The sequence below is a fragment of the Botryllus schlosseri genome, chromosome 11 (genome assembly GCF_051294905.1).
Source record: "Botryllus schlosseri isolate E-star chromosome 11, Bs_hap1, whole genome shotgun sequence".
NCBI classification, from domain to species: Eukaryota; Metazoa; Chordata; class Ascidiacea; order Stolidobranchia; family Styelidae; genus Botryllus; species Botryllus schlosseri.
Genome location: NC_137246.1, coordinates 22,010,742 through 22,027,306, shown reverse-complemented (window position 1 = coordinate 22,027,306; position 16,565 = coordinate 22,010,742). Strand labels below are relative to the sequence as shown.

Below are 16,565 nucleotides of genomic sequence, written 5' to 3'. Positions count from 1 at the left end.
TCGTAAATTCAAAGTATGAATCTTTATCATTAGTTGTATGCAATTCTTTTAGTATCATTCGTATTTTTCACGGAGAATGGAAGCACCACACGCACAGCCAATTTACTTTATGCCTGAACTGCGGTTTCGGCTATGCAGATCACGTGACGTGACTGATCCATGTGGGATCGCGATGTATCAGTATTGAATATAATAAATGCATTTTGTTTGTACATGTACAGTACACGTATGCGTCAGGCAGACATCTGTAGAAGTTTACCGGTTTAGTTGAACATTCTCTAAAATAACATATAGCGTTGAACGCACAAAATTACGAAAATGTAATCATAGCATTGGAAAATTTCATCACCAAAGATGGAATGAAAACCACTATGATATGATGGCATCAAACTAAAGTTGACATAAACTAATGTTTATACATTTATGATAAGTGATAACTGCATTTCTTTCTGTCACAAGAACTATACAAAACCAGGTGGTTATGCGTTTATGCAGGGTATATTAGAATGTTCAATATGTGGAATTTTCTCTTCTAACTGACAAGTCAATGAATCAATTCCATTGCATGTTTGTTACATGTTTTTCTTTCCGCCTAATTTATGAAATTTCATTGAAATCAAAATCGGAGTTGTTTCTTGTTGCAGTTTTGAAATTTGTAACGGGTGAGAAATGGCTGCACCATTCTTTCCCCCAACAATTCAAGACAATGCAGATGGATGGGGTCCAAGGCAGATACCGGAAAAGTTTAAGGACATGCCTTATCAACCCTTCAGCAAAGGCGACAAACTTGGAAAGGTATGATTATATATTTTATTAAGCGGGGGACTTGAAATATTTATCTATCTATTACCGGTAGCCGGTAGGTCAGGGTTGTAAACTAGGCTAATAATTAGGCTAATTATGCGTTTTTATCGAAGTAGTTTGTGAGCAAATTTTGGCACTTCTTCGATAGTAGGTAGACATAAAAAAGTGTTCACCATGATCACCAATGAATGTTTTCCATGAACACGAACAAAAATTTATAAACGTCAAAATATATTGTTTTTGCGTTTGGAGAGGGTTAGGGTCAAAGTTGGGTTTAGGGTATCCCAAGATTAGGGTTGGAGTATTAGGGTAGGAGGAGGGATATTAGGGTTGGGGTTAGGTGGATATTAGGGTTGGGGGAGGGGGGATATTAGGGTTGTGGGAGGGGGGATATTAGGGTTGGGATTAGGGGATATAAGGGTTGCGGGAGGGGGATGTTAGGGTTGGGGTTAGGGGGCTATCAGGGTTGCGGAAGGGGGATATTAGGGTTGGGTTAGGGAATATTAGGGTTGCGGGAGGGAGATATTAGGGTTGTGGGAGGGGGATATTGGGCTTAAGGGGATATTAGGGTTGTGGGAGGGGGAATATTAGGGTTGCGGGAGGGGGGTATTAGGGCTGGGGTTAGGGGATATTAAAGTTACAGGACGGGATATTAGGGTTGTGGGAGGGAGGATATTAGGGTTGGAGGTGGGTTAGGTTCAACGTTGGGGTTAGATTACCTCTAACCGGGGTTTAACCCACCTTCAATCTCCCTTCCACCCAACCCTAATATCCCCTCTCCCACAGCCCCAATATAGCCTAACCTCAACATCCCCCTCCCACAACCCTAATATCCCCCTCCCGCAACCCTAATATCCCCCCTCCCACAACCCTAATATCCCCCTCCCACAACCCTAATATCCCCCTCCCATAACCCTAATATCCCCCCAACCCTAATATCCACCTAACCGCAACCCTAATACCCCCCCTCCAGCAACCCTAATATCCCCTTTCTTAATCTTGGGATACCTAACCCCAACTTTGACCCTAACCCACCTCCAATCCTCCTTTCCTCAAACCTTAATATCCCTCTTTCCCAAACCCTAATATCCCCCCTCCCATAACCCTAATTTCTCCCAAGCCTAGCAAACCCTCCCAAACCCTAATCCCGCTTTCCCCAATCATAATACCCCCCAACCCGACCCTAATATCCGTCTCTCCAAAGACACAAAAAACAACAATTCATTTTGACGTTGATAAATTTTTATTCGTGTTCATGAGAAACATTTATTGGTGATCATGGTGAACACTTTTCGATGTCTACCTACTATCGAAGAAGTGCCCAAATTTTACAGTACATCATTGTTATACATGAATTTGTAATAACAGCTGAACCTATATCATTTTCACGGAAGAGCCTATACTTGGATTGAAAATTCTATGCAATGCTTTATAGGCGTATCAGCCATGGCGCCCAGGCGAAGCACTATGCCAAATATCGAACATTTCTTCTGCAGGTATCTGATTGGAGTGGCACCACATATACCGATCGTCGCTACATGAATAAGTACAACTCCCAATACGGAGGTGGCAGCCAGTATTCTTACTTCCACGATGAAGACGAAAGTAGCTTCCAACTCGTGGATAATTCCAAGGTGTGTTATCCACGAAAATACCGTGTTCAGCCTCATATTACATGGGTGTGTTTACATCGCAGATTCAAAAGCCACCGTACCAGCGTAACAGAATGAGGTACAACCAATTCCGCCAAAGGCAGCAGCGTCAACAGCAGCGCGACAACGCCAACCACATCGGCCAACAGCCGCTCACCAAGTTGGAGAAGAGTCGCGAACGAGACAGGCAGAGGCTGCAGCGCAAAATGCAGAAGCAGTACGGCCAGTCGAGACTCAGGTGGGGCCACCGCCAGAATCAAAATCAGCAGAAGAGAAGGGACGCGTCTGTCCGCGTGTTGGAAGATTGGGAGGTATGCATTTCAAAGTATCCTTGCCGTATACAATAATATATTCATATTTAAATGAACCCGAATTCACTTGTCAGCTGCAATAGTCAGCATCTTGATTTTGAAAAAATATTGTATATCAACAATCGTATCACTTGATAAGACATCACTGCCATTCAAATTTGTCTAATCGAGGCAATCGTATTTTGATGACAGGTATATCATATTGGTGATAAAGCTGTTGATATACGAAGTTCTTTTGTAAACTCTACTATTGTATAATATTTCCGTATTGAAATATACCCGGATATTTTTGGCTGATGTCAGCAACTCGTAGAGAATTGGAAAGAACACTACTAGTTGCTAATGATTACCCCTGACGAGTGTCAGCCGAATATAATTTGTATCAATATATTATTCAATTGTATATTGAGTCTACACATCCTTTCCGTCTTATCCACAATTGACTAATTATCTGATGTAACAATCGCTCTTTCAGGTGAAGGAAGAAATGGACTTCCTACGACTCACGAAGTTGAAGTCGCACGAAATCAGCGAGCCCACCGATTTGTACGTATGCGGTGCTCTTGAGCAATACGACAAGACCTACGACCGTGTTAGCGTGAAGGCTGAGAGACCTTTGAAGCGCGTGAATAGGATCTTCCACCAGGTTGGTTATTTATGAGATTGACGGGGGACTTTTATTTCTTAGCATAATATAAATATTTTGTTAGGTTACAACTACCGATGACCCGATCATAAGGAGACTTGCAAAATCTCATGGAAACGTATACGCTACGGACTCGATCTTGGCTACTTTGATGTGCTGCACCAGATCGCAGTATTCGTGGGATGTGATTGCGCAGCGCGTTGGCCGCAATAAGCTCTTCTTCGATAAAAGAGACAATTCGCAATTTGATTTGGTGACGGTCAGCGAGACTGCCAACGAACCGCCTCAGGTATGTGTCTGTGTTGGGCTTTTACATGTTTTGACCTGGTCCCTAGACCTCTGATTGAAATTACAGTGATTAGCTGAATTGCATTTTTGTTGGCTCTAACCTACTGAATTCTTTGGTAGGGTAGAGCAAACTTTTTTTAGCAAACTAGTTACATTGGTAAAAATGCAGTATTTAAATGAGTACTGTGATAAGAGCAGAAAAAATATTCAGATGTGTATGTAATAACTATAGCTTGCTATGGCAAAATGAAATCTCTCGCTCTCTGCAATGAAGTCTACCGCATGGAAGAAGTTCCACAGGACTAGATAATTCCTGTTTGTTTTGAGATGCATTCCAACTATCCCTTTCGTTTGATGAGAATTGTACAGCGTACAATGTACGATAGCTATTAAGTACCATTTGTGATTCATTTGGTGGTACTGAACCACTTATTCCACTGATCAGAGCTTTTGAATTGACCGTCTGCTATGCCTGCATTATTTACTATCTAGGAGGAAAATGGCATCAACTCTCCAAATAATTTGGCTCTGGAAGCTACATTCATCAATCATAACTTCTCGCAACAAGTCCTAAAACACGGAGATAAGACTCAAGTCGGCGAACCCAATCCCTTTGTCAGAGGTACGTCTGCGCAATTCTACTATGTCGGGTGAATTCCTAATAATTTTGCTGCTAATCAGATCAAAATGCTGCGAATGTGGCTTCGGTCGCGTATCGCTATAGGAAATGGGATTTAGGAAATGATATCGAGCTCGTGGCGAGAACAGAACATGATGCAACAATGGTCACTCCGGCCGGTGATTTGTGTCATATCAATGTGAAGGTAATGTTATTTCCTATCTTGTAGTATAGGGGCGTTGAATCTATCTGTATTATGAATGTTAAACAGAGGTGGTCAAAGTCGTTATCGTTGGTGTTTCAGTTGAAGTAGAAAGAACTAGCTGTAGATTAGGGGTGTTCAAAAATTACTATCTTTTTCAAATTTCGCTGGCTACTAGATAAAATTGTAAGGTTGGCCAACCTGGTCACCGTTATTACTATTTTATTGAAATCCAAATTTATCGACTGCAGTAACTCCGCTTCCACTGGTTGGAAGTGAGCCAAATTTGGTGATCACCGTTTCTATAAACAACCTAACAACTCCATTGATTTTTTATTTAATACATCCAAAACTTTCTTCTCTTGTACCAATTTGGGTACTGGTTGGAGTTGAACCAATTTTGGTGTGCAGAGTTTTTTTTCGCCACCTTGACAATCGTATCAAGTAGCCAGTGGAATTTGAAAAAAAGTTCTTTTTGAACACCGCTACCATGGATATCTTCTGAATTACAAGTAGAAGTAGCGATTTTCGAAGACGCCTCACAAACAAGTTCGGTGGGAGTACAAAATGAATATCTTGAAAATACTCAAGTGAGTAGTTTGTATAGTCAATTTAGTCGACACGTCGCAGGCTTTGAGTAGTCACTGAAGGCGAGATGAATCAAATGATCGATCTATTTAGTGCAATTTTCGAAAATATATCCAGTTACCGCGATAGATATAATGCATTTCTCCTTGTCATTATGACAATTTCACTCTTTACGTAATTCATAGAAACACATGCTGAAGCTACGTCTTCTATTTTAAAAAATCCGAAGCGTAGTTCTGCCTAAAAGACGATTGAGTAAAAGTTTGAGAAGCAGGCAAAACCTAATCTGATGCCCAGTGGTAGTAGTAAAAAGATGGATGGAAAACCTACTTGAATACTCTGATGCCGAATTTGGCTTTATGTAGGCTTTGAACGAATGGGACAGCAGGAACTGCAACGGCGTCGACTGGCGACGCAAATTGGACTCTCAACGCGGCGCCGTTCTGGCCACCGAGTTGAAAAACAACAGCGGCAAGCTCGCCAAATGGACCATGTCTGCGTTGCTGGCTGGGTAAAGACGTGCTTGCGGAAGCTTGTGTGATGCTGGACTTGACAGAATGCTTTCTCTTTAGATCGGAATATTTGAAGATGGGTTACGTTTCGAGAAGGAACGTGCGCGACACCGCTCATCACGCTATCATCGGGACTCAGCAGTTTATCCCGACCGAATTCGCCGCTCAGATCAACTTGTCATTGCCGAACGCGTGGGGAATACTGCGATGCATCATCGATACTTGCTTGAAGATGCCCGAAGGGAAATATCTGATTATGAAGGTACGTGAGGGATGTCACTGACTAATATAACTTGTCTGTTACTAGATCGATTTGCATTGTCATCGTTGGTACTTGAGTAGAATTGATGTCAATTTCTACTCAATTACTTGTAGACGTAGCGATTTCCAAGACAGTGGAAGTAGACAATGCAGATTTGAAAAGCACATAGTAGTTTCAGAAAGTCAGTTTGGTTGAAACTAGCCCCAACCATTTAGTAGCCAGTCCAAGGTTTTTTGAGGTAATTGCAGGGTGCATCTTCAGGACTGACGCAAAATGACTGCTACAAATTGGTGTGATTTTCGAAAATACATCTAGTTACCATGATACGGGTGGACTATTTCATCCGGTCGTTATAATTTCACTCATAAACGCAAGTGAAACTCGGAAGTACTTTTAAGACAACTGTAACCACTTCAGAAGTAGGCAAAACCTACATGTGTGCTCCGAAAAAGCCTAGGACAAGCGTTGAGTAGAAGTAGCTAAAAAAGCGTAACCATTTTGATGAGTAGCGCATGTAGGCGAAGGTACTTGTGTGCTCCGAAAAAAGTTTTCTTTGCTACTTGCCACCTCTGATACCGTGTGTCATGTTTCTGTCTTCAACCTTTACATTCAATGCCAAACATTTGCTTTTTGGCAGGATCCGAACAAGCCGATGGTGAGGATTTACAGTCTGCCGGAAGGCACGTTCAGCTCCGACGAGGAAGAGGAGAGTGAGGAAGAAAGTGACGAGGACGGCAGCGAAGACGAGACGAAAGCCGAGCGTTGACTTTTACCAGAGTAGAGCTCATGTTGGTGTCGATTTACGAAAGGATAAGGATGCCGTGGTTGTGAAAAACGTTTTGTGGTGTGTTGAATTTGATCGATGGATACGGAATAAATAAATGTTCTGCACAGGTTGTGCGTTGAGATTGGATGTCTGTCTGTTTGTTCTTATGGCGCTTGCATACCCTGGGGTGGAATTAGGTCATTCTCATGTTTGGACTGTATTGAATGACCTTTCAAATATATTGTGGATTGGAGGTAGGGCCATTGTCGCGTCCGTGCATAGATTGCCCACCGCATCGCGCAGTAACGAAGGGACCCTGGTTGCAACATTGAAGTCCAGAGTAAGACATGTATATGCTAAACTCCGGTTGCTGACTTGATAACCATACTGTACTGCTGACTTTTTGTCAGTAACATACTTTCCAGATTTCGGGAGTTCAGAAGTGAATAGGGAATGACTTATGAACCTCTGTATTTTCGGATAGGGGTAAGCTAACTCCTATATATTGGGATAAGCTAACGACACTTTCACGCATCTCCATTGTTCTAAGCACCTTGTCGCTGCAGATGAAAACTACCGCTTTTGTCTCCGTGAAAGGTTCGCTGATCACTGAAATTCTTCACTCCGCCACGTACAAAACTAAAATATGCTAGTGGAGCCCGGGGTCTGCCTTCCAGCCCGCGTGCCGCTGTCATTTCCAACAGATGTGAACATGCTGTAATATATTGCACTTGATCGGAAGAAATGCATTGGGGTAAATCAAATATCAATATGATTAGTGTCAAGGAAAAGGTGCACTGGAACACCAGCAAATTTTCAGGAACTGACCAAAGTCTGTGTTGACATAACTATGAAAAAGTGGATTATTAACTTTGAAAAAGCGGATTATTAACAAACGAATACAGCGACGATTCACTGGAATCAGAATCAAGAACCGAAAACAATGCTACAGAGAAAACGTAGAATCACAAACGGTCCATCACTGTTGCTGAGCGGGAGCAGCCTCCGCCGGGTTTGCGTTTCCCTCTTCCGAGGCTTTGACGGCATCCGCGGCCTCTTTCTCTTCATTGACGGAATTACCCCGAAAGAATATTCTAGCACTGCTGAGAGAGTAGAACAACAGCTCAAACTCCCTTTGGTATATCAATATTCTTTTCAAAGCGAGCGAAGTGGCCTGAACTAGCTTTTCATCTTCCGTCAGATTGGCCGACTGTTGCTTCTTGTTCGATAAGGCAACATCCTTTTTCTGCGTCGATTTATCCGATTCGTGCTTTTGCTTGACGGATTGGAACCAGTGCAAGGAATCGAAATCTTTATACTGATCGAGAAGCTTCAGAATGTAAGCCACGCCCATCGCAAAGCCGTCATCGGTAAAGGCGGCGCCTTGCTTATTCTTTTTGTTCATCTTCTCCTTGCAACCGATGCTGTGTTCTACAAAATTCAGGGTCAACGCCGGCAGTATGGCGTAGAAGTTGCGCAAATGCATGTTCTTGTGACTGCGAAATTCTTGAGCGAACACATCGACTAGCTTCGTGAAATAGTCAGATCCTTCAGCAGTGTTCTTGGCAAGGGTATCGATCACGCTGTCCAGGTGTTCCGCTGCATCGTCTACATCGCTACCGATACCTACGTCTTTCACAAGCTCCGTAAAGTTGACGATATCATCCAAGTCCGGCACAAACTTCATCGCGTTGCTACAGCAGTGTATCCCGCCGGACCTCACCATTCGGACGTATCCCATCGCGTTCCCGATGTGCGATATCAGCAACCGAAATTGATCCAAGTAACTCATTCCGTCGTTAGACAGTCCCAACTTTCTGATGCCTTTGTTAAATCTATCGGCACGATCGTATGGGTATCTCTGATCCAAAGTGACCCTGTTGTCTTTAAAGAATCGGATGTCCTTGATCAACTTCGATTTGATGTGTTCGTCGTACAGAAACTGCGAGAAGATGTAGAATTTCTTCTTCAAAAACTGAAACGTGAAATTGACAGTGGTGTTCATAATGCCGGTGCCGTGAGTTCTGACCGAATTCGCGACGTGACGAATAGTGATCGTATTCAAATGCTTGTTATTGCTGGACTTTTCCACGAAAATCTGATTGTTGAGATTGTACAGGTACTTGGAGACGAAGACATGAATGTTCCTCATGATCTCCAACACGTCCAAGCCTTGCTCCAAAGTCTGATTGGGAAGATGCGTCTCTTGCATTCTCAACGAGTATTTTTGATAAGCCATATTTCTCATTTCAACGTAAGTCTTCCAATCGTGCAAAGCGACCGTGTTCAGATTGTAGAACGTCGTGTCAATGTAGTGCGACACATAGTCTTTGATATCGATAGAGCGTCCCAGAAATTGGAGAGGACGCATCGACAACAGCTGGCGTAATCCTTTCAGCCCAACTTTGTAAGGATTACGGTCATCCAATTTCAAATGAGTATGCACCGATAACCGCAAGTCATTCTCGATTTCTTTGCAAATTTTCGCCAATAGAGATTGTCTCAGTATGCCCATCACGTCGTCGATGTAATACTTCACTAATGCATCGGAGCTTTCGGTATGCTTGCTTCTCCTAAGATGAGGGACACAGTCATTTAGCGCGGCGAACATATTGTGAATTCGACCGGCGTCCGAAGGATTTTGATGCAAATTCTCCAAATATATTTCGAGCACAGACCGAGTCCAGTAAAAGAATGAGAAATCGCAAGCTTCTTTCACTGAACACTGAATGCCTTTTCCTATCAACTTCATAGCGTCCATGGACCTTTTTATCGAGGACATTTCTTCATCTTTGAACGTTCTAGCTTGATCGGCAATATTTACAGTCAACTGCGCGACCAGAATCCGTTGCATAGTCGCAGGACCGCTGATTGAGTTTACAGCAATCACCAAAGCAGAGAGGATATCAAGTCTCTTATCGCTGTATTTTTTGTCGGCAATTATTCTCCTTTTTCCACAGAGCAAATCGCCGATGATTTGATGCTGCAATTGCTGAAGGAGCTGTAATTCGCTCTCTGCGAGATAGAGCCCACAATTGTAAAAACCATCTTCAATAGCTTTGCAGAGTCCGATGAAATGACATAGGGCTAAAACCTCTGATTTTGACATTGGTTTTTGCAAGGCGGCATGTAAATTCATCACAAGGCTGACAGTATTGCTCAAAGAATAGGAGAGATTGACACCTTCCAATATCACTTTCAAACGATTGTTGAGCTCGGCGGGCGACTTATCCTGAGATTTCATCGAGCCGATTTTGACCAACCACGAGTTCACCGACATAAATGCAGACTGAGCTTCTTTTGGCAGAACTTGCTGCTTTGTGGCAAGGTAATTAATTCTTGTTTGAACGACTTGTTCCGACATTTTTTTATCCATAAGTTTTGGTAAGATGAGCTGAAAAAAGTTGTTGTGGAACCACACAACGTTACTCGCAAGAACAACACCGGGCACTCTTCTGTGAACATCCCAAAGCTGACGGAAAAGTTTTTTATCCGGCTCGCGAAACAGCAAAACGTGAAATCCAAACAGAGCACAGATTTCAACGTATTCCAGACTTTGGATGGTTTCGCTGGAATCTCCAATAATTGGTTCGATGCTGTTAAACAATTTCTTGATATTGAAGAGAAATTCTTCGGCAAAATATGTGTTTTTGGTAACAGGAATTCCTGTATCATCAAAATTTTGAGCCCAGCAATAATTAAGGATCTGACCTGACAGTATTTGCTTCTCTATTCTTCCAAGCATTTTAGCGAAAGGACGCAGCTTATCCGCTTTAGTGTCAAATTTCGAAGGGTCCTGGTTAACAGATTTCAGAATTACTTTATATTGGTTCCAATCATCCCTTAATGTAGTATTGGCAGCAACAATTTCCTCCAGTGTGATAACAACACGCAGTAAGGTACCAATGCTTTTGAAGACTGTGGTCAGATGGATTTCTTTCACCTCCATTACTTTTGGCATTGTTTTATTATGCAAGGCAGCCAACTGCAAAACCAGGTTTTTCAGCACTTCTCGACAGCGTAAGATGAAGCAAGATAGCTTCTGTAGAATTGGCAGCATTCTGCCCATTTGATTCTGTCTGGTTCCATCCTCCACTTTAATGTCAACACCTTCTCCATAAAACAGTAATGGATCATAGAATTCTTCCTCCGCTTGTTTTTTCAAGTATTCAATTTCCAGGCAAAGTGACGATAACGCAATAACCACCTTATTCAAAACTTTGTTATCAGTATTCACTAAAGTGAGCAGAGAAGTACACTCGCTTGGTGCTGTTTCCAGAAAAATAGGATCGAGTTGGCTATTGCTTGACGCTGTGTCAGCAGCCGTCAACGTTGTCTGTAGGTCAGTCAGTTGCTGAGAGTAATTCGATGCAAATCCAGCATACGCTCGCAGTTGAATCTCGCCAGCAAGTCTTTCGCTGCCATCATCAATAGACGAGTTGAATGGTTCTTCAGGAGGCAATGTCGAAGTCATTTTTCATACCAGTGCCTAATTCTCATTCATATATTTCCGTACTTCGCAATCATATTATCAAAATATCATCTCACTTCACGATAAACCGGCGAACAGAAAATCGAACGCTCACCTATGAAGCAGGATATCTCGAGTAAAACGACATGATAATATGCCACAGGTATCGCGGATATCACTCACGGCATCAACGTTTTGTGATATAACTCATCGGTTAAAAACGCTACGTTCTCCTAATAATTTCAGATATGGCTCACAATGTCTTACAAAAGCAACATAAAAGAACACGTTAGTTTTTATGGTATCAATGTGACGGGTGTACCAGTCCAGTGCACCTGTACCGAGTTATGCTACGTTTGGTTCCGTGTTAGACAGGCAATGCGAGCTATACCGTGAATCACATTCAACCGGTTCAAATTAACATTCAAATCCCCGAAATCATTCTTCTTGATACCTCATAGGGTGATCAACTCAACTTCAGCTTCCCCATGCCCATCCTTATGAATATAAGTTCATCGATATACAATACATCGGCTTCACAAACATACAGAGCCTTTCATCATCATCATCATTGGTTTATCAGCAATTTTATCAGTTCAATACACCACAAAAATGAGATACAATGAAAAGATAGGAAGGTGTCGAAGCGACTTGGAGTAGTCAATGGATTCAGACACCCACCTTGGCCTAGGCGATGTAAAGAGGAGGCATGCACACTGAATGAAAAGTAAAGAAGTTAGTATAAAAAAAACAAGCGACAAAAATGGGGTGGCATGTCATGAAAGGGGAGATCGCTGGTCAGTCGTGGTCCGGTAATCTTGTGGATGCACTAGTATTCATTTAGTAGTAATTGCTTGTATTTCGACTTGAAAGTGGACAACTGGACATGCTCGTCGACTTTCCGTAGCAAACCAAGTTCGATTCGCAAACGAGCCCGAACAGGCATTAGTCGGGCCCGCAACAGCCGCTCCCCAAACTCCCAATTGGGGAGACCGAGCTCGACCGGGGCCCAAAAATATTTTGTAAATCAATATAAGTTATAGACCATGTAACTATAGAAATTAAACATGGAACGGCAACGACCGATTTTGCAGCTTCGTTCCGCTTCGCAGAGGCTGGAGAGGAGAGTGGTTTTGCGTAAGCGACTGTAGGATTTCTGGCAATCCAAAAGCTATCTTCCCGAGCCCAGAAATTATTGAATCTGGTCTTGATCGAAAGCTACTGTTGCACCGATTCCGAAAATATAAATTAAAATAATGATCAGGCACTGATCCACCTAGAATCCGTCCTCAAAGTCGAAATATCGGCATTGTTCGAACAATCGGAGAGTCGCAACGGGTCATTGTTACGGTCATTGTGTTGCGGTTACCCGATTGTTCTGAACAATGCCGATATTTCAGACTTGGAGGACAGATTCTAGGTGGATCAGTGCCTGATCATTATTTAAATTTATATTTACGGAATCGGTGCAACAGTAGCTTTCGATCAAGACCAGATTCAATAATTTCTGGGCTCGGGAAGATAGCTTTTGGATTGCAAGAAATCCTACAGTCGCTTACGCAAAACCACTCTCCTCTCCAGCCTCTGCGAAGCGGAACGAAGCTGCAAAATCGGTCGTTGGCGTTCCATGTTTAATTTCTATAATGTAACGGTTATCAACTTTTTTGTCTCCGCAGACTCCTATTGCACTGTCACGGACCGCCATGTTTTAGTTCAAGTTTAGCCCAATTATGGTGGAACCGTCATCTGTGTTATGCAAATATATTTACCATAGCAATTTACAACGCACGACGCTACGTTGTAAATTGCTATGTATTTACTGTAGGCTAGTGCTAAACAGCAATAAATTGACATTTCTCGAAAATAATATCATGGGAAGACTTTTATTACTTCAAAGCGAATTTTGTATAGCTGCATTTCTTGAAATATTCGGCCGTGTCATGAAAATTCACGCCTCGTCTTTACATAAAATACGGATAATTTCTACGGCTGTAGGCAATATGCATTTCAGCCCCCGTCATTACGAAGCACGAAACATTTAAGACATATGAAGTTTTCAACCAACATATATTCGATTCCGAGAAATATGCTGACCTAAAGATCGTGGCGATGAGAAAACTTCGGCCGAAAATGGCTGTCGCATGTTGGCCAAATATTTTGATATGTCAAAATGCTCATTATCCATAGGAACCGAATAGCCGTGTCCTCGCTTGCACTGAGCCCAACGGTAGAATAATTTTTTTCAATCGGGTTTTATAGCAGGATCCTTTAAGACGATTTGTCCTTCTTTTTCAGGAAATCGAAAATGCCCACCGAGGTCATCCATGCCATCCTTTTTGGCCATTCGTCCTCATTCACAAGCTTTGAAAGCCATGAGGATATTTAGAGTTGCATTTAAAACAAAAATCAATTAAAAACAAACATGTTTAAAACAAGGCCCTAATTTAAAACATGCTTTTTACTGTTTTATGTTCAAGCCATGACGTCACGAATATTCAATTGTGATGTAATAATGGATTGACAATGACAATTGAAAATATAGGATGAATAGGCCTATAGCTTCTTTGACGAAATATCTATGTAGCCTACTGTAACTGTTTAACCTTAGATTAAGAAAAACCGTCTTTTGAGGGTTCCAACCCTATCATATCGATATACGTCAGCTAAATCGGGTGGTCCGTAGGCTCATACAACATGTTTTTGGAAAGTATTTACACAATTATGGCATAATTTTACAACTAAAAAAAAACAATATTTGTTTTAAACGAAGTGTTTCAAAACACCGTTTGTTTTAAATGCAATCCCTATAAGGATATTGAACAGGGACAACTTAAAAGCGCTATAAATATGGTTGCGTTTAAAACAAACGGTGTTCTAAAAACACTTTGTTTGTAACAATGTTTGAAACAATGTTTAAACAAATGCTTTTTTTTGCTTCAACGGTGTATATAATTATGCCATAATGGTATATAGATATACTTTCGAATAACATATAGTATGGGCCTACAGACGATTTGCACCCATTATAGTCGACGAATATACGATATGGAGTGGTTGGACGAGATCGCGCTGGATGGCCCTGTCCTTGCAATCGAGTCCCGCGTGGTGCAAATAAAACCAGAAGAAGGAAAAATATTGCGCCTCGTGAATAAATGCAGATTGGCAATAGTGCGCGTCTCAGGAAAGATATATGTTTCTCTATATTAATTCATATTGCGGTACGAGTGAGGATCTTTTGAGTGGTGACAACTCTCTCCGGAGGTCACGAAATAACAGAATGCTTTAATAAATGTTATAATTAATGACAATTTGGCCAGCCCGACACTCACCCTCGAGAAACTCGCATGGATATATTGGATAGTCTGCCGCAGGGGCGGGCAATTATTTTTCTCGGCGGGTCAAATATGAAGCAGCTAAATACGTTTGAGGGCCGAGACAAAAGTTTAAATTACGTTCTACGGCGTACATTGTTATTTCTAAATTGAAAGCAGTGAGATATACATCATTATTACCACCACATGTTTTTAAGTGGATGAGCTGATATTAGGCTGCGACCCTAGCTCTGTTCGGCTTGGTAAAATAGCCTTGCTGTTTTGCTAGCTCGTCATTTCATCATTTCGAAACACCACAAGACTGCTATATACAATGAAAAGATAGGAAGATATCCGAAACGACTTGGAGTGTAGTCTGAGTAGTTTGAGATCAGACACCCACCTGCCACCTGGGCCGCGGCGATTTAAAGAGGAGGCATACCGTAGCCTACAATAGGGGTGTTCAAAAATAACTTTTTTTTTCGAATTTCATTGGCCACTAGACAAAATTGCTAGGTTGGCAAAAAAAACTCTGCACACCAAATTTGGCTTCTCTAGCAGGCCCGCATCGTCAGCCGAGTGAATGTAGGCCTATTTTATTCACTGCACCATTTTTTTCGTGATGTCGACTATGGCGGACTGGTGTACCGCACATATCCTCTGGATTTCGGATCATCAATTATAATCATTGCTCATCATCGTGCATGACCCTGTTTGGATTCCGACTATTTAAAGACCCTAGCTTCGTTCGATGCTATCCGCCGCCTTTTACCTGACAATCGCTGTTGCCGCCTTTTTATCTAACGATCGACCGACGGACGCTGCACGACAAACGCTGTTTATTTTATCCGATGTTTTATCCTTAGTCTGTTGATGTTTCTGTTGTACAATAAAGTGCAGGCCAACGTAGCCTATTCGCCGACTCTCTCTTGCGGACCCTAGTGGGAACGCGACGTAGTCTATGCTCAGTTAGCGTGCCATAGCGCGCCATACGCCTGCAATTTTATTAGAGTTGACATATTTTGGAATCGGGAAAGAAGAGCACTTTTACCAAATCAGTAAAGTTAGTTGATCAAGACTGTAAGCAGGGGATTTTTCTATTTTTGCTGGAGTGGACTTGTGAGTTGACTAAAAATGGTCGTCACTTTCGATCGACTCCCAAATTACCCGCTCAAACGGCCGTATTTGCAATTTAGCGTCATTATGCTCATTTTAGTCAGATCTGTCCATTATATCCAAGCTGTAAAAGCTGTAAAGAAGGACGAATTTTCAAAAAGGAGGTTAGGAAAGGACGTAGTCTATTTTTGTCCTTGATGTTTTTGCGGCATATACACCGACTCATGATAGACATACACACGATATGTGCATACTGCATATGCATACCTAGAGTGCATGATGTGCATATGCCGCTGGACAAGGAAGGCGCAGACATAGCCTAGTATGGCTTTCTAAGTCTTGGACTACCCCACCATGCTATCCCAGTAATGCATGAGCGCCAAGCAGGGAAGTCATGGACAGTGTTGGGAAGACTCGAGTCACCTTTTCGTATGACTTGACTTGACTCGAGTCACTTTGCTAAAATGACTTGACTTGACTTGACTCGGCGTATCAGAAATGTGGATTGACTCGTGACTCGGAGCAAAATTCACGACTCAATTTCAAGTCATCAAGTAAAAATCACCTTATCTTGCATCTTGCATCTTGTTCGCCAAACTTTTGTGTAACCCATGAGAGCGACCGACCATTAAATGATCGTGCGTTTTACTGAGCCCCCAATATTCTCCCACAAAAGATATTGACCACAAACGAAGTGATCGAAGCTACAGCTTACGTTGTCGTAAACTAGAAGTAAAGTAATTTCATAGCAAAATATATATTTGTGTTCTCCGTTCTTACCTTAACCGAACCTCTTGTTTTATTGAAATTGTAATCGAATATAGTTTATATACTCCTCAACCATCGGCGCAGACTCGAATTGTATCATATCAATATGTATAAATGGGTAATGTATTGCATCTTCTCAGTTCGTTTCTCGATTCTATATCTTGGCTGGTAACTATAAAATGAGGCTATGCAATTACTTACGTAGTTCAACAGTTCTATGTTTATGTGAGCGATACAGCCCCTTATTGC

General features: G+C 42.0%; 3 protein-coding genes across 3 annotated transcripts in view; 2 read left to right on the top strand and 1 right to left on the bottom strand.

Moving 5' to 3' along the window:
* LOC145451106 (eukaryotic translation initiation factor 3 subunit D-like) overlaps positions 1-6,797 on the top strand; it is a 79,857-nt gene extending 73,060 nt beyond the window's left edge. The window contains exons 2-11 of the mRNA XM_080329592.1: positions 643-795; positions 2,301-2,438; positions 2,501-2,767; positions 3,243-3,413; positions 3,478-3,702; positions 4,194-4,323; positions 4,383-4,525; positions 5,476-5,621; positions 5,683-5,884; positions 6,522-6,797. Coding sequence (XP_080185718.1) covers positions 670-795; positions 2,301-2,438; positions 2,501-2,767; positions 3,243-3,413; positions 3,478-3,702; positions 4,194-4,323; positions 4,383-4,525; positions 5,476-5,621; positions 5,683-5,884; positions 6,522-6,650 — 1,677 coding nt within the window. The 5' untranslated portion in view covers positions 643-669 and the 3' untranslated portion in view covers positions 6,651-6,797. The remainder of the gene's footprint in view (positions 1-642; positions 796-2,300; positions 2,439-2,500; positions 2,768-3,242; positions 3,414-3,477; positions 3,703-4,193; positions 4,324-4,382; positions 4,526-5,475; positions 5,622-5,682; positions 5,885-6,521) is intronic.
* LOC145450646 (uncharacterized) overlaps positions 1-16,565 on the top strand; it is a 121,321-nt gene that overhangs the window by 83,722 nt on the left and 21,034 nt on the right. The gene's annotated exons all lie outside the window — the stretch shown is intronic.
* On the bottom strand, positions 7,495-11,251 carry LOC145451105 (WASH complex subunit 4-like). The gene has a single exon (XM_080329591.1). It carries the CDS (start codon positions 11,122-11,124, stop codon positions 7,630-7,632), a length of 3,495 nt encoding a protein of 1,164 aa, XP_080185717.1. The 5' UTR covers positions 11,125-11,251; the 3' UTR covers positions 7,495-7,629.